We start from the raw sequence: 27,790 nt of genomic DNA on the forward strand, positions 1-27,790 counted from the left end.
GGACAACGAGTGGCTCAGATGGTACAGTCGCTCCTTGGTGACAACGTAAACGGAATCATTGCCAACAGCAAAGTCGCGGACGTCTCCATCAAAAGTGAAAACTACATCCTCCTCACACCAACCACATCTCATACTCAGTACAAACAGCAGCTGGAGTAGAACGGCCCTCATCGCCATACCAAGTGTCAAGTCCCGAGGGACGGACAGACAGCATGAATGACAGCCTGCACTCTGCTAGTCTCACCACCCAGTCTGTACTATGCTTTACTCTCACCACCCAGCCTGTACTATGCTTTACTCTCACCACCCAGCCTGTACTATGCTTTACTCTCACCACCCAGCCTGTACTATGCTTTACTCTCACCACCCAGCCTGTACTATGCTTTACTCTCACCACCCAGCTTGCACCACAAGTGCTGAGTAGCCTAAACGTGTGATGTGATGTTCCGGTTGTGCAGAATGAGGAAGGGGAAATAAACCTGATTATAGGCACTACAGTATGTGTTACATATAAATTAGAGATATGCTACATCAGAAAGAATTACTCTTTACAACAAAAAACACTTAAGCGTAGAAAGATATTAGAATAACATCTGTGTGTGGTGAATTAAGATGTTTGTTAATAACCTATATTTTGTTTATTTTATTTTATTTTGTATAACTTTTCGATGTTGAGTGGGGGGAGTAGAGGAGAATGCTCTAATCTCCTACAGTGACTTATTTCATTATATTATTATTATTCGGTGTGTTCATTTTCGAAAAAGAAAAAAAAACTAAAGGAAAAAACATGCCCTCCATGCACGCATCAGATATACAGGTTTTGTAGACATTTGTAGCCATGTTTAAGCATGTTCTAATCATGTATACTTTATTTTACTTGAGACCATTTTTCAAATATGAAATGTTTTAACATTTTTGACAAAATAGACAATTTCACATTGAGGTGCCCAGATGTCCCTAGTGCCCTCCTATCCTGTTACCATCAGAAGGACAATTATCAGTCACCACCATGGTTAAAATGGACTTCAAATGGGTTAATATAGGAGTGGGCTAATATATCAAATATCTAATCATTGAAACAAGCAACTTAAAAACTGTCATATATGGTGCACACAAGAGCCAGATTAGATGTAAAAATGACCCCGGACGTGTTTTAAAGTGGAATTTCCCCTTTGAGTTAAACTTTTACTTCACTAGTGACTGGAGGTGCTTTAGTTTCACGGCATCATTCACATACAGCAGTGGCATGAGTTGTGACTGGTCTCTACGTTTGAGGGGAAAGACAGAGATACAATACGTACATATGTACAAACTGTACATACATATGTACAAACTGTACATACATACATACATACATACACACGGATGGAAGGACGGGAGCAAAAACAGTCTCCCCCAAAATCATACGTATTTGGACCGGACCGGACGCGGACCCCCATCTCAAAATATGTTGTTCCAGGGACCCCCCAGAAGCAAAGATTTGAATTAAAAATGTTCGCTTTAACAATATATATATTCAAAGATTTGCAAACTTTTTCAAGATTTTTCAAAAATAGCAGATCTACAAGCTCGTAGCTCGGCACTGTATATCTGCTATTTTTTAATAGCCAAAGTGTAAAATAATGCTTTTTAGCTCAAATCTAAACATGACACAGATGCGTTCCAGGTCTTAATGGGTTAATTGCTCTCACGCAAATTCTACTCACATCTCATGAATGCTGGTCCAGCGTAGGCCTTGCTATCTGTATGTACATTTAAGTGTCACAGATACACAGAAGAATACACACACAAGCTTATACAGCAGGAGGAAAACACATTTATTTCATGAGGACTTTTTATTAGTGGTCCCCCTGGTGGCCTGCTGAGTTATAATGAAGTCCAGGATGAGCTTGGCGGTCCTCCGAGGCCGTTCCATCACCACTGAGTGTCCGCAGTTCTCCAGCAGGTCCACTCTGCACGTAGGCAAGGTTTCTGCCATCACCGTGGCTCCAGACACATCCACCACCTAGGAAAGGAGGAATGTTAATCATTTATATGAGAGTAAAGTCTGCAGTTCATCACAGATATTGGTGTACCATGGCTACCAGTCAATAGCTGAATTGAAGAGTGACACAGCTACTGATTGAACGACTTGAACCCTAGCATCCCTATTCTGGGTGGAACATTCGACAAAAATAGCAGATCTACAAGCTCACAACGCGTCGCAGTGCAACGCGTTGTGAGTTTTGTAGATCGGCTATTTCCGGACGAAGAGATTTGGCATAGAGGTGAACAAAAAGAGCCAGTACAGAGTACAGAGGCCAAAATACAGACTTTACTAAATATAGACAGCTAACTAAGGCAGAGGTGGGGACTTGGACTCGAGACTCGACTTGGACTCGAGTCCCGATTTTGATGACTTTAGACTTGCTTGACCAAATCAAAAATAGACTTGGACTTGCTTGGGACTTGAATGCCAAAGACTTGAGACTTGACTTGACTTGAATGCTAAAGACTTGAGACTTGACTTGACTTGAGCCCTCTTGACTTGAAAATTCAAGTCTTTTCAAGTCACTTTCAAGTCACTTAAGCAAGCCAAAAATGTTTAAAAAGTGTGCATCAACTATAATGTTATTAGTCAGAAATCCCGGCCGTCAGTGACACCTAGTGTAGTGTTGCCAAAGCTGCTTATTTACCCTAACTTTTGGACAAACTTTGGCTTGTTTTTGGCTTGTTTTTGGAAGTCGGTTCGCTTGTTTCTCTCCCGATACTTGGCAACACTGGTCCACATGTTGCACATTACCAAACAAACAACACACCGGCTTCACTCCTGCCGTCGCTGCTGGAACTGAAGCCAGGTGGAATAAAATGTCAACTCCAGCAGTTATAGCTTTCGGTTTTAAAGATTACAAGGTGGAAGACAAGACGAGAAAAGCAGTATGCAAGGCAAGACCTATACTTCACATTAACATTACTGCGTGCTAAGAGCAAACTATAACCAGTGGTGGAAAGTAACTAAGTACATTTACTCAAGTACTTTACTTAAGTACAATTTTGACTTATTTTTTACTTTACTGAAGTATTTGCAATTTTCAGTACTTTTACTTCTACATTACAGTCATTTAGCAGACGCTTTTATCCAAAGCGACTTACAGTAAGTGCATTCAACATAGGTAGGGAACGAAACTACTAAACACCAGAAGTCTTAAGTGCATTTTCTGCAAAAACAAGCAACCAAGAGAATACCTAGCGCTAAGATAAAAGTGCAATATATCAGCTACCTACTTCTACTCAACTACATATCAGAGGCAGATATTAGCCAACTTTTACTCCACTACAATTATTTGAAAACTTTAGGTACCAGTTACTTTGTAGATGTTGGTTATTAATACAAAACATACATTGACCACTTCAGCGCTATATACATTTCCTCTTCTACCCCGGATTTGAACGCGGTTTCCAGTGCAAGTGCTGAAATTTCACCATTGTGATAATAGAGCCTGCCTGCTTGATCAGAGGATACACTGAATGTGTGTCAGATCCTGTGTCTAGGTGAGACATGACCTTTGACATTATCTAAATGTCTCAATAGAAGAGCAGGGAGACAAAATACAACCACCCTGATTGTATAAGTTATATTGTAGTAACATACTCTACCATACAGATTGTACAAAATTGCATTATATTCATTAAAAAGGGCCCTTTTAAACCCTGTCCTCAAGGATGAAATTAAAAGTACAGTATCTGCGTTCTGTTGGCCTGGAAGAACCCTTGTTTTAAAACAAATGCAAATTGTGAAAAATGCTCATGATTTATGTAAATCTTTACGTATCTTGAATTAACATTTTGACTTGTTTGGGACTCGAAACAAAAGGTTAGGACTTGTGTGGGACTCGAAACAAAAGGTTAGGACTTGTGTGGGACTCGAAACAAAAGGTTAGGACTTGTTTGGGACTCGAAACAAAAGGTTAGGACTTGTGTGGGACTCGAACCAAAATGCTAAGGACTTGTGTGGGACTCGAAACAAAAAGCTGAGAACTTGGACTTGACTTGGGACTTGGCTGTGTTGACTTGGACTTGACTCGGGACTTGAGAGCAAAGACTTGAGACTCGACTTGGACTTGCAACATAGGGACTTTGTCCCACCTCTGAACTAAGGTAATACATATTGCATTATTACCAAAGAAACTTCAAGCAAGTTGGAGTAACATGTCATCACCAATTCATACAGGCTTCTTTTCTTTTTAGGTATGTTTTACTTTACTGGAGTATTTAGTAACTTTTACTTCTACTCCACTACATATCAGAGGCAAATATTGTACTTTTACTCCACTACAATTATTTGACAACTTTAGTTACTTTGTAGATTGCGATTATTATTACAAAATATATATTAACCACTTCAGCCCTATGCATAGTTAGGCTATTTGAAAATAGCCAATCTCAAAGCTCAATAGCCAATCTAAAAAAAATAGCAGATCTACAAGCTCACAATGCGTCGCAAAGCGACGCATTGTGAGCTTGTAGATCTGCTATTTTCTAAATATTTTTATCCATCCTATAATACATTGCAGATAAGTCCCGTCTTCCGTCATCATTCACGTTATCATTGTTTCCCTTCCATTAACACAACCACAACATATCGCATGTCACTAACCACACAAGCCACAACGTGCGCGATTAATTGACAGGTGGCGTAGGCTACTTTTCATTGCTCACCACACATTTTGCCTCCTCGGAGCATAATTAATTGCGACCAGCACAAACTGACACCATTACGGGTACACCATTTTGTTCCCTTTAGCGTGAGCACCGACCACCGCCGAGTGCAACCGAAACCAACACAACGCAGCCGCCATTGAAATCTCCCCACAACAACAACACACGCGACCACTTCGCTTCAACCCGCGCCGTTGCTTTCACTTTAGTCATGCCTCTATCACAGCACACTCACGGTAATATGTCCGTCATTCACGTGCCATGTACATCCCAAAGACAACATTATCAACAACGCTAGAGTATTCACGGAGAAACAACGTTGCCAGGTTGCGCGCGAGAAATAAGCAATGCGGTCTGTGAATTTTCCTCCATTCCTCCTCGCTCAAAGTAGCTTACAAGTCGCTTACAATTAATGGACATGGCAACATTGTCCACTCTCTCTCTCAATACAAACTGATGCTCACTCGACCATGCTCCCTCCACACAGAGAGAGAGAGAGAGAGAGAGAGGGAGAGAGAGAGAGAGAGAGAGAGAGAGAGAAAGAGAGACCGCTGTTGCAATGAACGTCTACATTATACTAATGTATAATAGGGCTACAATATCTACTTTGTAGATTTTGATTATTATTTCAACACATATTAACCACTTCAGCCCTATATACTATAACTATTCATAGTATAACTATACTATAACTATTCAGGCCACAACAAACACAAAGCCCCGCGCAGCGGATGGGTTCGAGGGGCGCCGAGAATCTAGTTTTATACATTTGAATAGTTGTGAAATGGGACATTCTGCATAATGAGTACTTTCTACTTTTGGTACTTTAAGATACCAATATTTTACTTTTACTCAAGTAAAATTTGAATTTGAATTTTGAACTTTTACTTATAACAGAGTATTTCTATATTGCAGTATTAATACTTTCACCTAAGTAAAAAATGTGAGTACCTTTTCCACCCCTGTGAATCAGAACCTTATGATATTACACCATGCTGAATATTATCACCTGGTCTTTATGTTATGATGTTACACCATGCTGAATATTATCACCTGGTCTTTATGTTATTACATATTTTTTGTTTTTGATTGTATTGCTGTATTGTTGTATTGTGCTTTCTGCTTTGGCAATGTAGACGTATGTTTTCTCATGCCAATAAAGCCCTTTGAATTTGAATTTGAATTTGATGTTACACCATGCTTAATATTATCACCTGGTCTTGTTTCCCCCAGATCACCTGTAACGGTGCAGTGATCAGATGCAGGTGCTCCTGTAAGGCATATCTGGACTTCTCACCGATAATCTCCATGAAAACTAAAGAGAACATAGACATAGAAGTTATCAGACACATTTCAGCCTATAAGTCTAGACCACTGGTTCTTAAATTTGTATTATAGTATATAGTATAATAAGTGGGGTCCAGGGACACCTAAAGGGTCCTTGGGGGGGTTCCAGGGGGTCCCCAGTAAAATGAGGAACAGGACATTTCCACTATACTATTACACCAACTAGAAGTTATCCCAATGAGAGAATGTACTGTATAAGAATGACTATTCACATCATAGGGTGTCTCTCTCTTCTCCTATAGTACTATAGACAGTTGCCTAATTTTGTGCTAAATACTCTAACAGCAAAGATCTTCTCTTATGGGGGACCCTGACAAGAAATCTGTTCAAATAGGGATCCACAGCATATGCTTTAGGGGGTCTTTCACATGAAAATGTTTGAGAACCACTGATTTAGATGATGGTGTCATGTAGGAGGTATCTAATAGGCTACTGCTACATCAGGTTGTACTGACCTTGTTGATAAAAGTCATTGTGAGGAAGCCGAACGTCCACTAAGCCTTGAAGAATCTATCATGAATCATGTACAAACACAAAGTAGAAGGAAGAGGGACACATGGTTATAAGAAGACCGAACATTTTCTTTATATATTTTTTTACATAATTATTTTAAACAATTTATTTCACTGCGGCGACTGCGCAACATGCTTCCATAGAAGACATGTTGAATCCAAATGACTGAAATGTGTTATGGCAGCAGACCTGCTGTGGGATCTTAAAGAGAACATGGGAGCAGACAGACAGACAGACAGACAGACAGACCTGGTGTGGGATCTTAAAGCGGACATACTAGCAGGCAGACAGACAGACAGACAGACAGACAGACAGACAGACAGACAGACAGACAGACAGACAGACCTGGTGTGGGATCTTAAAGCAGACATGGGAGCAGACAGACAGACAGACAGACAGACAGACAGACAAACCTGGTGTGGGATCTTAGAGCGGACATAGGAGCAGACAGACAGACAGACAGACAGACAGACCTGCTGTGGGATCTTAAAGCGGACATGGGAGCAGAGCCTCAGCATGTCTTCCATCTCCTCTGGCGTAGCAGGGATCAGAGGGATGCTCAGCATGTAGTGATTGTGTTCCAGGTCCTCCAGATGGTTGTCAAATTTACTCTCACAAGGATGTCTTATACCTGTGGGTTTAAAAAGCCAAGATTCTACTGAACAACTGACACACGACTGGATTCAGTTTATAAACAGTTATAGCACTTGAAGCATATACTTCAATAACATATTTCTCTCTTTCTGTCTAAACTGTGAAGAGGGACATGCTGTCAGTTTCAGTAGGAGTAGTTCACCCAAAAAATGACTTATTTTCTATCAATTGCACACCCCATGAAGCCTTGAATTTCTGTTTTTGTCGCATTCTCAAGCCAATAATTTGTTTACCGATGGAAAGATGCTAATGTATCCGGTAGGAGACACAATTTAAGTAGACTCTTTGTGTCTACTATCGGACATACAACCGGTCATCAAATTATTGTCTCAGGAATGCGACAAGAAACAAAATAAATCTCCATGAATTCAAGGCTTCATGGGGTGTGTAATTGATAGAAAATCCGAATAAAAAATATATATATTTGAAGTTTGTGTACATAATATATGTTCTATATAGATAGATTTAAGCCAATTCATCTTATACAGTATACCTTACTTTTCTAATAATATAATACAATATAGACTACAGTAATATAATCTCACAGACAGACAGACAGACCGTCAGGACAGATGAGAGTGATGCTGCAGACATCAGAAGGGTAGCAGGCTGCATAAACCCCGGCTACGTTTCCTCCCATGGAGGTTCCAACCAGGTGGAAGGCTCTCCTGGTCAACCGGATGCTTTCTACAAACTACATGACACACACAGACAGGGGTTCAATGGACTGATGTCACATCAAACTACATGACACACACACACACACACACACACACACACACACACACACACACACACACACACACACACACACACACACACACACACACACACACACACACACACACACACACACACACACACACACACACACACACACACACACACACACACACACACACAGGTTCAGTGGACCGCATGTCACATCAAACTACATGACACACACACAGACAGACAGGGGTTTGTTGGATTGATGTCACATCAAACTACAGTCACCTTTGACATGCCAGTGTTCATGCTTTCACAGAAGGTACATTTCTAAGAATATGAGATGATCCCTTGCCTTGACTTTCATTTCTGGCTATAAATTAAACAGAGCCCTACACTAACTCCATATTTCAGAAGAGGAAAATGAATCTTGGAAGATGAAGTATCAGATTGAAATGAATTTAACAATTCACAACCAAATCTGAAGTTAAACGTCTATTACATCCTTTGCGATTATGATATGCTTTATTGTAGCTCACAATGCGTCGCGATACAACGCATTATGAGCTTGTAGATCTGCTATTTTCAAAAGATGTTTTATAATTATTTTACTTTTACTAAATGGGACATTCTGCAGAATGAGTACTTTTACCTTTGGTACTGTAAGTATATAATAATAATAATAATAATAATAATAATAAAGCTTTATTTATATAGCACCTTTCGAAACAAAGTTACAAAGTGCTTCACAGAGATAAAATACACCATACAGTAGGAGAGCACAAAAATAAGAAAACATTTAAAAGCAATAAAAAAAAAGAAATTATGCAGCAATACAGTAGGACACAATGGGTAAAAGTCTTTAGGTAATAAAAGCGACTATATAAGTGGGTCTATATATGCTGTTGCTGATACTTACGTACATTTTGAATACGGGACTTACATGTAACAGAGTGTATCTACATTGCAGTATTGATACATTTACTTAAGTAAAACATGTGAGTACTTCTTCCATCACTGTGTGAAAGCTTATATAGCGTTACCTGACGGATTCTTCGGACCTGACCCTCAATGGAGTAGTCGTCTGTGTTGTTGGTACGAGTTGTTTCTTCATGACCAGGCATGTCCACACACACTATGTGCAAATGTTTAGGCAGATACTGAAGAGAGGCAGTCAAGAGGAAAATAAATAAATACAATTATTAATGAAATAACCACCACAATTAAACCATTCTTCCTGAAATGATTCAAATATTGAGTGTGTAAATGTCACTGTTGTCTATTCCTGAGTGTTAGTGTAACTCATAGAGCTTGTAACTCTCTTGAGTTATTTTAGGGTTGACTGAGGTCCCAGAGATTAAAGTTTTTTTTTTTTTGTATCAAATCGTCTCTGTCGGGGGAAAACCTCTTATGTCCAAAACCGTTACTTTTCAGGATTCAAATTCAAAAGTAGCAAAAGTAGCAGATCTACAAGCTTGTGGATCTGCTGCTTTTGTAGCCCCTTTTGGAACACTGTATACCTTTACCGTCATCCCACATACAACAAAAAGGTATAGAGGGTTCCGGAAGGGGCTTCTACTTTTTATGCTTTTGTGTGACGCTGTAGTATAATCAAGTATGGGCGTTCATTTTACGAAAAAAACACAAAAAGTTAAAATATGGAGATAAGCGGTTTCTGCCAAAATGGGGGTCTAGGGCCTGTTATCAAACTGAGGCGTCTGACAGTACAAATGTTCAGAATCACTGGAGTAGAATGGTTATTATTATTAGTAGTAGTAGTAGTAGTATGTTGTGGATCCAGGTACCTTGACTACAGTCAGCCATGAGTCTTTGTGGGCTGAGAAGCCATGGAGCATCAGGATGGAAGGTCTCAGGCCTCCTGCCTTTCCTCTGGAGGAGTAGCAGAAGCGATATCCTCCACAGTCTGCATAACGGATCTGCAAGCCCAGAGTCCTCCTCCAGTACCTGGAGGAGAGGATGTTCAGCTTTAATGTTCAACTGCAGCTTGTGTCATGTTGTCCTTAGCAGAGTGTTGTCTTTCTTCACACACACACACACACACACACACACACACACACACACACACACACACACACACACACACACACACACACACACACACACACACACACACACACACACACACACACACACACACACACACACACACACACACACACACACACACACACACTTATGTGGGGCTAGGCCCTGCAGTGCCAGATATAATTAATGTTCTAGATTTATCTAGTGTATGTATAGTACAGTGTTGTATGTATGGATTTATGTATTCATTTAGTAAATTAATATATCTTATAATGCGTGTGTGCGTCCCCAAAATCTCTTCTGCCCGGTTCTCCTCAGCGGCTGGAGCAATTGCTTTGCATTTGCACACAGCCATTGACCATGTGCACAGAACACCGAGGCCCATTTTTCACTTTCCCCAAATGTCAGCTGTTTATTAGCGTTTTGTGTTCGCTGGCTCTAGGGTTGCCAAATCATGTGCGTGAAACAAGCGCTGGTGTTGCCACATCCGTGTATGCCTGATGTACTGTCTGTGCACAGCGCATAACCCAAACTGCACATACTTTGGGTGCTCATATCCCCCGATGGGTATGGTCTAGTTAAAGGTAGGGTAAGTGATTTGCAATTATTCAAATAATTGCTAAATGGGTCTATGTTCTGATAGTGCTCGTTACTATAGAGTGTCCTGTCCATATAAGGAGTCTCCATGTCTCTCCAGCTCTTTATAAAACAGAAAATGCATTTTCGTTTCAGTTTCATTTCCAATTTTATCCAATCAGGATAGAGAAATCAATCAGGATATAGATTAAACAAGTGAAATTGAAAGTGATGACACTAAGAAATGAGCAGGCAAAATTGGAACTGGAACACTTTAAAAATGAAGCTTAAAAATGGGTACTTTCTCCTGATTGGCTGAGATTTTGACACCTACCAGAAAATGTATTTTCTGTTTATTAAAGAGCTGGAGAGACGGGGAGACTCCTGTTACTGAACAAACACTCTATAGCAATGATTACTATCAGAATATAGTGCTTTAACCTTTAAAAAAAATACTTTTTGTTTTAACCCAAAAATATCACTTACCCTACCTTTAATATAAATGTTAAGATGTTAAATCCCTCAAATGGGGCAATTTATTATGGTTTTTTTAATCGAAGGGGTTCCCAGATTGCGGTTGATATTATTATCATCAACCGCAATCTGGGAACCCCTTCGATAAAGACATTTATTTAAAACAAATCAGCCTTACCAGTAATAAACCTTTATGAGCGCTGAAGGCCACAGGAGAAAGGAAGCTACAAAAGCCAGAATGGGAATGGCCAATGTCGCACCAGCAATGACAAACAGGTTCAACATCTCTGGATCAGCAGCCATGGCTCACCTGACAGAAAGAACACATTATATTGTATGACGTGCATCATGCCCAAGCCACATGGTAACTCATGTATTGTATGATGAGCATCATGCCACATGGTAACTCATGTATTGTATGATGTGCATCATGCCCATGCCACATGATAACTCATGGATAACATGGTGGGGGAGGGTTGTAATCAATATCTGACACACATACAATGCTTTGTTATGTTATGGCGAGACTCTTTCAAAAGCTTCACAATAGCTCTCCAAACTGATCTATACTTAACAATAGCACACAGAAGAGTACCAGTATTTAGTCTTTACCAGGGTACGTAGCATATGAGGGGATGCCATACAAAGCTAAAGTGCAGTAACTACGTTTTTTGGACACACCGACTTATTTGTGTATCCCAAAGGTCAAATTAGCCTTTGTGATGTTGGAGGATAAACAACATCACTTATATGCCCAATATCTCATTTGTCTGACCAGTTGAAACACTTTTAAACCCATTTATCAGTTATATTTTCCCCCATAGTTACTGCACTTTGGCTTTGTAGGGCAGTAATAAAATAGCATACGACATTGACATCTAACATGCATGCTGTAAACAGTGTGTTTAATCATGCTCTAATCCAAATACATTATACACCTTATTGCTGCTATATTCTATGAAAATAAATATCTAAACTTACTTTATCAGATGATTATTCAATTCCTCAGTCACAAGCCAACTATTGACGATGATGATCCAGCAGATTCTCTAAGTCTATCTACACATAGATTCATGTATAGAAGGAGTTTGAAGAAAGTAAAAAAATATATACAACTTATCTTCTGATTGCTCTGATCAAATGTGGCAACAATGCTTCCAGAGAACAGTCAGTAGTCCTGACTCCTGACAGATAACAGAGGTTCTGATGAGACTATTGATTAATGCTTTGCAACGGATGAAAAACGGGCCACAGCATTACTGGGTCAATCCTTTAAAGTGAACGCACAGACAGACCACTGGAATGAGTGAGTAAATAATGTCATTACAACATGGATTACACTACATTACAGTTTTTCTTTCAGGCCAGGGGACTCCTTAATCCAGTGAGAGCGGGAACACATCTGTGTCATTTTTAGATTTCTTTGGGCTATTCAATAATATCAGATCTGCTATTTTTTGAAAAATCGTGAAAGATGTGTGCACATCTTTGAATATATATATTTTTTAAAGCGAACATTTTTTAACTTAAATCTTTGCTTCTGCGGGGGGGGGGGGGTCCCTGGAACAAAACATTTTGAAATGGGGGTCCACGCCACCCCCCCCCCCCCCCTCCACTACATATTGTATAAAATTGTGTAGATTACACTTTTTCATAGAGTTCATAGATCGCCTCATAGACTTGTTTAACAGACGCTATCATCAGTGTTGTGTAGCATTGTGTTGGATTCATGTTTTTTTTGTGTATTTTCAGACATTTAACCATTTAATCGCTCAGTACTTGGCCTTAATTGGCTCTTTACTTGGTCTGCTCTTTTTTTCCTCGACACTAAACATCTTCGCCCCCAAAATAGCCGATCTACAAGCTTGTGTGCACTTGTAGATCGGCTATTTTCGCCAAATGTTCCCCTCAGAATAGGGACGCTAGGGTTCAAGTGGATAATGTAAAAAATATATAAATAACTAAAGGTGCAGTTGCAGTAACTTCTACATTGGCAGCCCGTGCCCTACAGTATATCATATATCTAACTGCTAAACTGCTCCCAAACTATGGAATGAACTCCCCATAGCAGTTAGAACTGCAGACTCACTCCCAATCTTCTGCCGTAATCTGAAGACTCACCTCTTCAGACTCCATCTCAGCCTGTAGCACTTGCCCCAGCCTTGACCTGGCAGGATTATGCAAAGGCTAAAATGTAATTTAGAATAGCATGTTATGTAGACAGATGCCAGGTCATTGTTGGCCTGGCATCCTATAGTGTGTGTAGTTTCAATGTAGGCTGATGATAGGTTCTTGGTTTACGTATGTATTAGTTATTAGATTATTGGTTTACAAATGCATTACTTTATTATTAGATAACTCTTTTATGCATTTGATGTATTGTGTATTACATCTTGTGTCCTTTCTTACTGTAAATCGCTCTGGATTAAGAGCATCTGCTAAATGCCTAAACTGTAAACTGTTTTAAACTTGTGTATTGAAAACTGTGTAAAAAGCAAACTGTGTTAGTCACCTGTCTCTCATGCACTGCTGGTGGCAATCCTCTTGATTAGGAAGGAGCCAAGTGCTGTGGAGGAGAGGGGTGTTTGTATGTGCTGTTATCAGTAATGTGTTTGGTAAACTTGTCATTTTGAATGAAACAACAAATGATGTTTGAATTTATTGTAAAACATCTTTGTGAGAGAGCTGCAGGGCCCTTTGTGAAAGGGTATATAGCCTGCAAGAGTTCCTAACTGTTTGGGTTGTTATTATTTCCTTAGTGTTTGCCTTGAAGTGTTTATTTTTTATTCAAATTTTTCTCAAGTCTTTTCTCAAGAGTATTTTTGTTATTTAATACGTTATTTTTTGCATTGGCCAGCACTGTATATTATTTGTTCACAGACTGTTGGTGTTCGTTTTGGAGAAGAATAAATGCACCTAAAAGTTGCATTCCTGGACCTTGGCCGATTGGGCAACTGTTACTGAATTAAAGTTCAAATATAGCAAAAATAGCAGATCTACAAGCTCAAAACGTGTGCTTCGTGAATTGTGACGCTGTAGTATGATCAAGTAGGGCGTTAATTTAAGAAAGAAAAACACAAAAAGTTTAAATATGGGGATAAGAGGTTGATCTGCCCGACAGCAGGGTGTGGTGAAAATAACAGCGAGGATTGTACTGTGTGCAGTAAACCTGATAAACCAACATTATGCACAGTGGTGGAAAGTAACTAAGCACATTTACTCAAGTATTTTTTACTTTGCTGGAGTATTTCCAATTTTCCATAATTTTACTTCTACTCCACTGCATCTCAGAGGCAAATATTGTACATTTACTCCACTACAATTACTTTTGTACTGTTACTCAAGTAAAAAAAATTGAATACCGGACTTGTAGCCTAATTGTAACAGAGTATTTCTACAATAGGGTATCGATACTTTTCTTTCGTTTCAAAATCTTTTTATTCTGTTTTTAGACAAAGCCCAGGGGCGAGTATACATAGCATCTTAATATTCAATACATCACAAAGATATACAAAGAGGAGAGAGAGAAAATATATATACCATGTTCCCCTATCCCACCCTCCCCCCACCCTCAGTCCCCAGGACAGTTGTAAGGCAAAATCTCAAGATTAAAACAAAAAAAATAAAAGCATGAAAAATAACCAGAGCAGATAATATAAAGATTTTTAGGTTTGTTGTAGATTGGTGTTATAGTCAAAGCAAAGTACACCACACTATGTAGTTTGTGTGCTGTGGTAGAATGTCATGAACGGACCCCAGCTAGGTCTTATAGAATGTTTTCTCAGAGCCGGTAATTGAGAAGGGTATTGATACTTTTACTTAAGTAAAACATTTGAGTGCATCTCATGCAACGTGGACGTGGAAGGGGGATCCAGGAATGTGTTCGTCTCCCCACTTCACGATGAGGATGTAGCTGCCCGTCTCCCGGACCACGTAGCTCACATCGTAGTGGTTGCTCCCCAGGTGCTGGATGGACATGTGCTCACAGGGGAAGGTGGGGCCGTGCATGCCCACCAAGAGAAGGTTGGTGCCTGGAAACCACGAACAAGGAGCGGTAAAAAAAACCAATATTTAATCCATTCAGACCTGAGGCCGATTCTACAAACAGTTTTCAGAAACTTTTTCATGTCAAGGACCCCCCAGAAGCAAAGGTTTGAGTTTCAAATCTTCGCTTAAAAATATATATATATATAAGATTTTCAAATGTTTTCACGATTTTTCAAAAAAATTGCAGATCTACAAGGTCCAACGGTTTGAGCTACAGTATGAGCTTGTATATCTGCTTATCTATTTTTGAACAGCCAAAGAAATCTAAAATGGAACCCTGCACTGCAGTTTGAGAACCACTGGTCATGAAATGATCTATGACGTATGACTAAATTCAGGCCCCGTTGGCTTCCATCCATGATAAACATCAACAACGGTTTATGTTTTTTTCAGAAAGTATAAAACATGTGAAATGTGAAAATATTTCTGTGGCATATACTGGCAGTGTGCATGTGAGGTTTGGTGCTTATCGGTCCAACGGTTTTCGAGAGTATAGCTCTGGACACACAGACACAAACACACACACATATAGGCGCGCACACACACACACACACACACACACAGACACACACACACACACACACACACACACACACACACACACACACACACACACACACACACACACACACACACACACACACACACACACACACACACACACACACACACACACGCACACAGATGGCTAGCCTCTTGCAGAGCCATGCCGTAAAACTGTGGTTCTCAACCAGGTGGTCCCCAGCTAAATGATGGAGAGTTGGTGACCAAATGGACCCTTATAGATCTTATCTTATAGATAATTAACTTTATTTATTTAATTACTTAATTAGCTTTTCAAGTAGTCACAGAATATTTATCTCCAGTATGATCGATCCCCTGATGGTTGCTAATAACGGAGGATTTCACTGTGCTTCCGCGAAAAAATCGCAACCTCCCATTCGGTTGTCATACGCCGTTGTAAATAGCATGTCTCGCCAAAAATACATAGTAAAACACAGGAGATACAGAATATTTCCCAAATACTTTAACCAGGAAGTGAATGGAGCAGTAAATCTTTGGATCGTGTTATCGCCTGGTTCTGTGTGCGAAATTAAAATAATAATAATAATAATAATTTAAAAAAATATAAATTATAAAAGACGTCAAAAGACGTCATTGGCAGTGACGGCTTTCGATTTAGAACCGTCAAAAGACTTCATTGGCTGGGGGGCGCCCGCTGGCCTAGCGGTCCAGGCGCATACCACATATGCTGGTAATCCAGCTTGACAGCGTATCGCGGGTTCGACTTTGGCTGTGTGTCACCCCCCCATCTCTCTCCCTATTTCCTGTCAGCCTACTGTCCTGTCAAATAAAGGCATAAAAAGCTCCCAAAAATATCATTGGCAGTGAATTAGTTAAAGAATTGTTATTTTGATCAACGTTTGCCTGTTAATCTCTCCTATTGGTACCAACATCAATACAGCATGTGGAATAGCAATGCCGAATAAATAATGGACCTTGATATGAAAACGGTTGAAAACCACTGACGTAAAAAGGTGTATGCAAAGTCTCTTTGTAGAAAACACAGTCTGTAAAAGAGCTCCTAACACACGCTCACCTGCATGGGCGCAATCCACAGCAAAGGCGTTCTTCTTCCCGATAAAAGCCCTCTTCAGGCCCGGGCCACTGCTGCACACCTTGGACGCATCGGACGTAAACGAGGGCCACGATGTGGACGGCAGGCTGCGCACGCCACTCGATCCGTTTTTCGTCTGATGATCTGCGATCACATGGTCATAATGTCAATGCATCTGTGTCATTTTTGATGTTGGCGTTGGCTATTCAAAAATTGCAGATATACAAGCTCACAGCGTGCTACTTTGTTCAAGAATCAGATACGCAAGCGAGCTTGAACATCTGCTATTTTTGAACAATTTTGAAAAAATCTCTAAAGTGTGAGAACGACCGATTTAGAAGGCACTTGTAGAATGCTGATTCCCAAATGAAGCAGAGGTTTTAGAGCAGAGGTTTTTACTTGTGAGTTTGTTGGCTCCAGAAGGAGGAGGAAGCACCGGCACCACAAACGGACTGTCCTGGATGTGCTGCTCGTTGAACTTCACCGACAACACATAGTCACCTGGAAGAAGAAGATCTTAATGTTCACATGAACCCTAGCATCCCTGTTCTGGGCATGTCGTGATAACAGGCGAACATTCGGACAAAAAAGTTGCTGATCTACAAGCTCACAACATGTCATATTGCAACGCGTTGTGAGCTTGTAGATCGGCTGAGAGATTATTTGCAGTAGAGCGGGCAAAAATGAAGGGGCCCAGTACAGACCCCTGTACCCTATGATAGAAAAAGAGGGGTATGTTCCTGGTTGGCGGGCTGAGCACACCGGCGAAAGGTATTATGGGATGGTTCTGTTGTTTGTTTACTTCTGTTCTGGTGTAGAGGGAAGCGGTCGCACTGAAAGCAAGGAAGTGATATATTTTATGTTTTACTACGGATACCATTTAGAACCCTGTTCACATGGATTTATTGAATCTATTTTTGTTATTAAATCACCAGTTCTCCAGCACGGACTCCTTCTTTCTTTTAGTATAGAAGAAAGGATAAGGATTACTCTGAAAAGCAAGAGGAAGGTGGTTATACCCCTGCGTACAGGGTATGAGTGGTTAATGTGAATGCTGTACTGTTTCTTGTTATTAGCCAGTATCCAACATTAATGACATCATTAATGTGAATGCTGTACTGTTTCTTGTTATTAGGGCAGTATCCAACATTAATTATATCATTAATGTGAAAGCTGTACTGTTTCTTGTTATTAGGGCAGTATCCAACATTAATTGTATCATTAATGTGAAACTGTTTCTTGTTATTAGCCAGTATCCAACATTAATTATATAATTAATGTGAGGAATGTTCAGTATATGAAATAATATGAGCTGCTTTCTGTTCATACCTCAACTACGTTGATGCAATATAATAAATAATGATTAATTTGGAGAAAATGTTACATTCTGATAAGACATTGATTATTAAGGGATGGATGTGTGACAATCTAAGCATTGTAAGTATTGATGTTCCATGTAGGATTATGTGGACCCCCATAACCCTCAGGGTTATGGGACCTGTAAAGGGACCTCTGTGATCTTTGTGTGTTTGCTATGTGTACCAGGTAGTGCAGCCACATAGGAGATCCCACAGGATCCGTCCTTTCTGTCTTCAAAGAGCAGCTCTGCCTTCCCAGGTCCCTCCATGGTCACTGACAGCTTCCCAGATCCTGCTTCACGAGCCCAGATACTGAAGTCAGCTGTAATGGAGAAACAACATTCATTATTTATATACTGTACATATATAATATACTGAATTCAGCTGTAATGGAGAAACAACATTCATCATTTATATACTGTACATATATAATATACTGAAGTCAGCTGTAATGGAGAAACAACATTCATCATTATATACTGTACATATAGATACTGAAGTCAGCTGTAATGGAGAGACAATATTCATGTTGGTCTTTATAAACTGGCCATATAGATTATCACTACTTAATTAAAGGTAGGGTAAGTGATATGTTTTTTTTTTTAAGGTTAAAGTACTATATTGTGATAGTAATCATTGCTACAGAGTGTTTGTTCGGTCACAGGGGTCTCTCCAGCTCTTTAGTAAACAGAATATAACAGAGTACATCTTCAGGTAGGTGACAAAATGTAAGCCAATCAGGAGAGAGCACTGAAAATGCATTTTCTGTTTAATAAAGAGCTGGAGAGACATGGATATTCCTTTTACTGAACAAACACTCTATAGCAATGAGTACTATCAGAATATAGAGCTATTTAACACTTATTTTAACAAAAGTAAATCACTTACCCTACCTTTAGTAAAAAAAAAGTAGTACTTTTCCCACCACTGTGAATGTATGTAAGTAAGTAAGTAAGTACATTTCATTGCATGAACCATGTTACCTGGAACACTTGCTTCAGCACCCTGCAAACCCAGGCCCCATGCCTGCACCTCGTGCGACCCCCCCTCCCCCAGTGGGCCCACGGTGTAGCGGTAGAGGGCGGGGCATCCTGGGACGGCCTGGCCGCGGTACTTGACACTGACGCCGTGGATTCCTGTCTCTTTGGGCACGAAGTTCACCGTACAGGTGTCATGTCCCGTGACGCTGACGGTGGCTCTGTTTACGGAACCCGAGGGACTGGAAACCTCGGCGGAGATATGCTGGAGATCCAGACCTGGTCAGACAATAAGACAACATTTCTGTATGTTAGCTCAAAATGACCAGTCAGTGCAGCTAACAGTGGTGTAAAAGTAAAGAGCATTTACTCAAGTACTTTTTACTCCACTACAATTATTTGAAAACTTTAGTTACTAGTTACTTTGCAGATTTAGATTATTATTACAAAACATACATTAACCCTACTGTATATATATTTCGGCCATTTGAAAATAGCAGATCTACAAGCTCACAATGCGTTGCGATGCGATACATTGTGAGCTTGTAGATCTCTGCTATTTTCAAAAGATTTTTTATACATTTGAAAACTTGTGAAATGGGACATTCTGCATAATGATTAGTTTCTACTTTTGGTATTTTAAGTACATTTTGATACTAATACTTTTGTACTTTTACTCAAGTACATTTTGTATTCCGGACTTTTACTTTGTAACAAAGTATTTCTACATTGCAGTATTGATACTTTTACTTAAGTATAACATTTTAGTACTTTTTCCACCACTGGCAGCTAACCACTTGCATCCATATTCTGGGGGGGAACATTAGCTAAAAATAGCCAATCTAAAAACTCACAATTCATCGCGTTGTGACGCGTTGTGAGCTTGTAGATCGGCTATTTTTTGGCGAAGAGATTTGGTGTTGACATAAAAAAGGTCCAGTTTACCAAGTCTTATCAAGATGACTCCCATGCTTTTAATCATGGTGAGGCAAGTTTATTCGCACATTTCATTTCAGTTGAGCTTTGTGCTTTGTTCTGTGTTTTACACACAAAAAAAGCCATAACAAGGCATTAAAAGATGTAGAAGGCATTTAGAAGCATAATATAAGCAGAAGGAATAGACTGAATATAGAACAGAAAATTGGCCAGGAGTATCATATTGTGAAAGAGCATCTTATACTCTGACAACATGTGTGACTTCAATGGATACATTGAAGTCACACGACAGTGTTGCTCACCAACAATAGCAGATCTACAAGCTCACAAACTCTACAAGCCCTGAGCTTGTGGATTGGCTATTTTCAGTGAGAGACACCGTTGTATGATGAAGTACTTCACAACAATTTGATTAGATTACGTTAATAGTCCCGTGGGGGAAATTCAGTTTTTCAGCTTCACCCAGCGGTTGGCTGCTCAGATGTGATGAGTGCTCTGGGGGGAGCAGTTAGGGGTTAAGCGTCTTGCTCAGGGACTCTTCCACACATAGGCCGGGGGCCAGGAGGCGAACCGGTGACCTTCTGATTACCAGACGGCCTCTCTACCCACTAAGCTACAGCGAGTGAAGCAGAGAGCGTGAGTCAAAGGTGTACCTGGTATTTTGAGGTTGATGCCACATACGTTCCCCACGTTGGCAACAGTGGCGGCTCCCTGGTAATGAGTTATACTCTCCATCTTTTGGCCCCTCTCTGTCACCGTAGCTTTAAAAGGGCTGCCTGGAGGGACGACAACACACTGGGAATGCAGAGACATCTCCAAAATGTTTGAGCAAGTTACAATGTGTTTCTTTTTGTTTTCATTTTTCTCCCCGATGTACTGTAGTTGTTCTGCCAATTTACATTAAACAATGCACTACTGTACCTTTCATTGCCAGTTCAATACTTATTTTAAAACCAATATCAAAATATATCAATGTGCCAATTAGTAATCACTAGGCACGTTGATCTACAGTATGGCTTAATTCCAAGCTGAATGATCCTTTAGCGCTTTATCCTTGAGTGCTTCCATGCACATGTACCATTCTTTAACAATGTTCCTTTCACTGTCAATTTTGTTGACTAAAACTATGACAAAAAAAATCTTTGACTTTCACTGATGAAAACTACATAAAAACTAAGCTATGGTGACTAAAACTAGGACTAAATACATTAACAATTTCTTAAAAAAAATTAGACTAGACTAAAATGTTAGGGAGGATAGTGCACACAAGATCCAGACAGTAGAATTATAAGCGTATGATATTTAGTCAACTAAGACTAGACAAAAACTAAAACATTTCAGATGACTAAAATGTGATTAAAAACCAAATGGAATTTTATTCAAAATATATGACTACGAAAACTAAATCTAAATGATCTGTCAACATTAACCCTGGTTCATGTGAAGGTCAGTACCTGGAACATGTTCATCTGTAAACTTGACAGAGATGCTGTAGGTTCCAGGCTGCGTTGGGCAGAACGACACGCCGCAGGTTCCATCCTCCAACTCCTCGGTCTGGATCTCCACGATGCTGGGACCCTCGATGGCCAACGTGAGACCTCCGTAACCTGCTCGTGATGTCATTAAGGATATTTCACTTTCAAACATGTTTGGGGTCATTTTAACGTCTACTCAGGCTTTTGTGTTTCACCCCAGACAGTTTTTAAGTTGCTTGATTCAGTATCTAGACATTTGATATTAATTTTATCAGACACTGCACGCCCCCTTCCTATACAAAACTTCAAACTCCATTTTAACCATGATAAATTAATCGAAAACACCTGTCCTTGGTATGGTGACTGCCCTCCTAATATGTGAGGGGGCGTGTTTTTTTTTTATTACTTTTCAAATTAATTGCTCATTAATTTTCATTCATCTTTTTATTGTATTTTACTTTTTCATTCCCCCCCCCAAAAAAAAGTTAAATAAAAGTAATTGAAAAAACACGGCCCCTCACGTATTATAGATTATATATTAGAAGGACAATACCAGTCACCAAAACCAAGGACGTGTGTTTTCGATGAATCTATCATGGTTAAAATGGAGTTTGAAGTTACAATGGGTTTGTATAGGAAGGGGGCGTGTCTGATAAAATGAATATCAAATATCAAAATACAGAATCAAGCAACTTAAAAACTGTCTGGGGGGTTCACAAAAGCCTGAGTAGACGATAAAATGACACCAAACATGTTTGAAATTGAAAGTGAAATATCCCTTTAAGTTAGAGGTTAATTTGTCGTAATTTTTCATGGTTCAAAATTATTTAGTAAAAATGTATAAATAAATGAAAAGAGAGTTACTCGCCTGCCTCGCGCGTGTCGACCACAAAATCGGACATTTCACAGCTGCTTCCTTCGGTTAGCCCTGGACCGAACACCTTGACTCGACCTGCATCTCCGATCTCTAAGGGAGTGATGGTGAGGGGAATGGGACTGTTGGCCACATGTTCCCCATCCTTCAGGACACTCACTAGATGTTCTCCAACCTCTTTAGGAATGAACGAAATGCCTGCACGGAAGGAACAAGAAAAAGAAAGGAAACTTTTTTCCGATTTGAAAAATCCAAGCAATAATTCACAACCTGCAAGCAATAATTCACAACCTTGAGGGGCGGCCATAGCTGAGTGGTTAGTGAGCCCACCTAGGGAGCCAGAGGCCCTGGTTGCCCCAGGTACGATTCCAGGCCAGGCCAGCAAATGTGTCGATGAAATGAAATTTGTCCCTGAGCAAGACTCTTAACCCCTAATTGCTCACAGGCCCTCATTGGAAACAGGACCGTAAGGACTTTCATGAACGGACCTGTTAAAGGAATATTATAAAGGACCTGCGCGTGATTTCTGACTTAATTCAGTGTTTCTCAAATGGGAGTAAAGAAAGTGGAAAATGGAACATTGTATTTTACTGTTGTAGTGATAAAGCATTGCTGAACCTGCTGATCTATAAAGTCTTATAAACCAATATAAATCATAAACTTGACAATTTTTTTATTGTGCTGTTTCATTTTTAACACATTGGCATCAACACTGGACTGGCCACCGTTTTAAATAAATCTACTCTGGATGCACTAGTTGTAGCTATTTCACTCCTTTTTTAATTTGAAATGTTATATTGTATATAGATCTACAAAACGTGCCGCATTTCGAGCTTGTAGATCTGCTACGTTTGATACTTTTGTGTGATGCTGTAGTATGTATCATGTAAGTAGGGCATTACTTTACCAAAAAAACACAAAAAGTTAGAATATGGAGATAAGAGGTTTCTGCCCGACAGCAACGATGTTCTTCAAAAAGTGGCTTATTTATTCATAGAATCATGTGTTTTCTGTTTTCAAAATGTTGGGTAAAGGGGGACGAAATCAGCCCGAAATCAAGGAAAGGGGTCACAGTGTTGATTTTAACAGAAAATTTAGATTTAGTTTTAGTCATAGTCTTTTGAATGAAATTCCATTTAGTTTTAGTCATATTTTAGTCATCTGAAATGTTTTAGTTTTTGTCTAGTTTTAGTCGACTAAATATAATAAGATTACAGTCGACTAAATCTACAGTTGATTTAGTCGACAAAAATATATTATGGCTGTGCCTTGATGGCGTCGTAATGACTGATTTTACACTTGGTTGCATGCTGAAAATAGACGATCTACAGCGACGCATTGTGAGCTTGTAGATCTGCTATTTTCAGAGCGCAACACCCGAGCGCAACATAAAATGCATAAAATGACTTGTCTTTTAGTTCTACTGGATCTCTTCTCCACTAACACTAACATTTTAGTCTAGTTTTTATTTGTTGACGAAATTGTCAATATATTTAGTCTTAGTTTTAGTCAACATAGCTTAGTTTTTTCGGTTTCTTTTTTTCGTTTTCGTCCGTAAAAAAGGTAGTGGACCAACATTTTTCCTCATAGTTTTAGTCGACGAAATCAACACTGACTGAAGCAAAAAAAAAAATGTTTTGAGAGCCACTGACCTATGTGACTGTCCGGCTGTCTCTTCAGTAGGCAGGACACGTCCTGTCCTGATGGGGACATGATGCTGGCGGACAGCAGGCTGATGTCGTCCTCTGTGATGTCCAGAGTGAAGTCTGGGACCGTGCCGAACCGCACCTGAGACCTCAGCGGGCCGCCGCCGCCGCCGTCCGCCTCCACACAGGCTCCTGGAGACAAGTGGTGTAACTAAGTACATTTACTCAAGTACTGTACTTAAGTACAATTTTGAGGTATTTTTACTGTACTGGAGTATTTCCAGTTTTCGGTACTTTTACTTTTACTCCACTACATCTCAGAGGCAAATATTGTACTTTTACTCCACTACAATTATTTGAAAACTTTAGTTACTTTGTAGATTTTGATTATTATTACAAAACATACATTAACCACTTCAGCCCTATATACATTCACAAGGTCACAATGCGTCAATTTGAAACGTTGTGAAATGGGATATTCTGCATAATGAGTACTTTCTACTTTTGGTACTTAAGTACAGGTCCCGTTCCTGACAATCTTTACTGCATGTCTCTCCCCGTTTCCTGTCCATCTCCACTATACGTATAAATAAAGGCAGAAAACCCCCCAAAAATATATTTTACAAAGAAATATAATGTATATTTCACCAATGAAAAGTAATGACTACATAAGACCCATTGGAAAACAGGTCCCACCCCACAGTGACGATGTGTCTTGAAGACGCGGTAGTACTGTACACTACAGTGTAGTTACCAGCTATCTTCACAGTGAAAGGACTGCCTGTGATGTGCTCCTCGTTGTGACGGACCAGGACGTTGTAGTCTCCGGGGACGGTGGGCAGGTAGGTGACGGTGCAGGTCCCATCTCTATTGTTCAGGCAACGGATATCAGCCCTAGATGGACCCTCCAGAGCAATGTCCAATTCACCTGGAGTAACAATGAAACTAAATATGTCAAATATGTCATTTAAGACAGTGCACACCGATTCATACTAAAGGATTTTGCTGTAGCTGTGTGAGGGACAAATAAACCCATCTTGTGTTTGACAGTGTTTCTTCATTGTGTTGATTTTGACAGCATATTTTGATTTAGTTTCAGTCATATTTTAGTCATTCTGAAATGTTTTAGTTTTTGTCTAGTTTTAGTCGACTAAATATCATCAGATTATAGTCGACTAAAACTACAGTTGATTTAGTCGACTAAAATGTATTTTGGCGGTACCTTGATGGTGTCGTAATGGCTGATTTTACACTTGGTTGCATGCTCAAAATAGCCGATCTACAAGCTCACAACGTGTCGCAGCGCGACGCGTTGTGAGCTTATAGATCTGCTATTTTCAGAGCGCAACACCCGAGCGCAACCAAACATAAAATGACTTGTCTTTTAGTTCTACTGGATCTCTTCTCCACTAGTCCCTCACTAATATTTTAGTCTAGTTTTTATTTGTTAACTAAATAAAAAATATATTCAGTCTTAGTTTTAGTCATCGTAGCTTAGTTTTTATTTGGGTTTTCGTCAGAAAGGTAGTCGATGAACATTTTTCGTCATAGTTTTAGTTGACGAAATCAACACTGATTGAGACAGCTCACCTTGCACTAAATCTTTATTGAAGATCGTGAAGGCCGCGATCTCATTGGAAATGCCGTACACCAGACCTGGGCCGTGTGCCATCAGCTCTCCTTTGCTGGCGTTGTTCACATAGAACTGGAGAGGACTCTCTGATAAAAGTCACAATAAACTGGGATAAGACATTTGTTTTAAACATATCCCAACAGTTAAATAGTCTATATGAAGGCGCATTTTGTGGTTAAAGGAGAGGACTCTTTCTGTACCTGACATGGTGGCACCGTTAACTTTAATGTGCAGTTGATGCAAGCCTTCCTCTGTGGGGTCAAAGGTCAATGTGACCGTTCCATCTCTGTTATCGATGACCTCAGCTTGAGCCCTGCTCCCTGACGGCATGTGGACTTCTCCTGCAGCAATTCATCATTAGATGTGCATCAATGAAAGAGAAAGGAATGACCACATGAACTCTAGAGTCCCTATTCTGGGCATTCTGTCATAACCTCACAACGGGTCGCAGCGCGATGCGTTGTGAGCTTGACGTGAGCTTGACAAGCTTGACAAGCCCAAAATAGGGATGCAAATATGGTTAACCCACAAGACCGGGAAGGCATCTGTGTCATTTTAGATTTCTTTGGTTCAGATATACAGATATGCTAGCTTGTAGATCTGATATTTTTGGAAAAATCTGAATATATATATTTAAGCGAACATTTTTAACTCAAATCTTTGCTTCTGGGGATTCTACAAATGTCTTCTAATATCAGTGGTTCTCAAACTTTTTCATATCAAGGACCCCCAAAATGATATGTATTTGGCCACGGACCCCCCCCCCCCCCAACTCAAAATATGTTGTTCCAGGGACCCCCCAGAAGCAAAGATTTTAGTTAAAAATGTTCGCTTTAAAAATATATATATATTCAAAGATGTGCACACATGTGTCAGATGTGTCACGATAAAAAAAAAAATAGCAATCTTAAAGTGGTTACAAAGATGCGTTCCCGGTTTTAATGCCTGTGTTTGTTACCTTACCTATTATTTCAGCATCAGGCAAACCAAAGCTCATAACTATGTCAAACGGCAGTAGTCCATGGTGTCGGTTCACAGTGCTTAGTGGAATGTAGGAGCCATGCTTCATCTATGAACGGACAGATGGTGAGAGGAGGAGATGTAAGTCATGGTGGGGCAACATTTTCTTTAAAGATGCTGTAAGTGATTTTCGTGTTCTCGCTCTGTATTTCCATTTAAATCATTGCTATTGAGAGTTTGTTCAATGACAGGGGTCACCTCTCTCCAGCTCTTTACAAAACAGAAAATACATTCTCAGGTTGGAATACCAATTGGATCCAATTGGGAGAGAGAAAGGATAAAGCAGAAACGAGTGAAACTGGAACAAAAACTAAAATGAGACGAAACAATTGGAACTGAAACACAAGCTGATAAATGATCTTTGTGAGATTCTATCTCCTAATTGGATGAAATTTGTAACCCACCTGAAAATGCATTTTCTGATTATTAACACATTGAATGCCAATCGCGTAGATCTACGCGAACCTATTTAAAGCCGCAGTGTGCCAGTCGCGTAGATCTACGCGAACCGCCGATTCCCATTGAAATTGCCCCAGGTGCACTTTCCGATTTTTTTTAATCCATTTCCGTTTCCGGTTTCCGGTCGGAAACAGAATTATTCGGGTTCCGTTTTTTTCGATCGTATCCGCTTCCTGTCTGGGATCCTGTTTAAAACTCGATTTTCTCGGTTGTTGTTTTTCTCCTCGCTGATCACTGTTTAGCGTTGATCGGCTGTATCTTCAAGATGGCGGCACGGATTTGGAAACTATTTTCGCTGGCCGTTTCTCACGGATCCGCCGTGTGTTTAGAACCAAATGAACGCGCACTTTTAACTTATTTAGCGAGGTCTGTGGCGACATGAAAAAAACAAAAAAACAACAATAAAACGCTGGCACTGGTGAGTACATTATGAGATTAAACTCTGGCATGGAATGTGTTAAAGCGCTGGAGAGACCCCTGTTTTTTAACCAAGACATATCACTTACAGCACCTACAGTATAACAACCCTCATTCATGTACATTTGTCTACTTGCACATTATTGTTTATTGTCATGACGTGTGTTCATACCATAGGCTGGATCTGATCTGTGGATGAAGAGTTATGAGTGGACCTGGACATATGAGTGGACCTGGACACCTGACCATGGTTCATTCTTACATCCTCATCTTGTGCCTGTGTGCACATGAAAAACACAAACAAACAACAACTA

General features: G+C 39.9%; 1 protein-coding gene across 1 annotated transcript; it reads right to left on the bottom strand.

The window, feature by feature from the left end:
• Positions 1–1,822: 1,822 nt before the first annotated feature.
• LOC308097360 (monoacylglycerol lipase ABHD6-like) lies at positions 1,823–11,319 on the bottom strand (the record flags this gene model as incomplete). Its single annotated transcript, XM_080445117.1, has 8 exons — positions 1,823–2,005; positions 5,913–6,013; positions 6,501–6,555; positions 7,032–7,189; positions 7,774–7,906; positions 8,964–9,080; positions 9,726–9,885; positions 11,195–11,319. The coding sequence occupies 8 exons, from the start codon at positions 11,317–11,319 to the stop codon at positions 1,823–1,825; spliced, it is 1,032 nt and encodes a 343-aa protein (XP_080301243.1).
• Between the last annotated feature and the right edge of the window lie 16,471 nt (positions 11,320–27,790).

Source organism: Gymnoscopelus braueri (assembly GCF_963280865.1).
Source record: "Gymnoscopelus braueri genome assembly, chromosome: 12".
NCBI lineage: Eukaryota > Metazoa > Chordata > Actinopteri > Myctophiformes > Myctophidae > Gymnoscopelus > Gymnoscopelus braueri.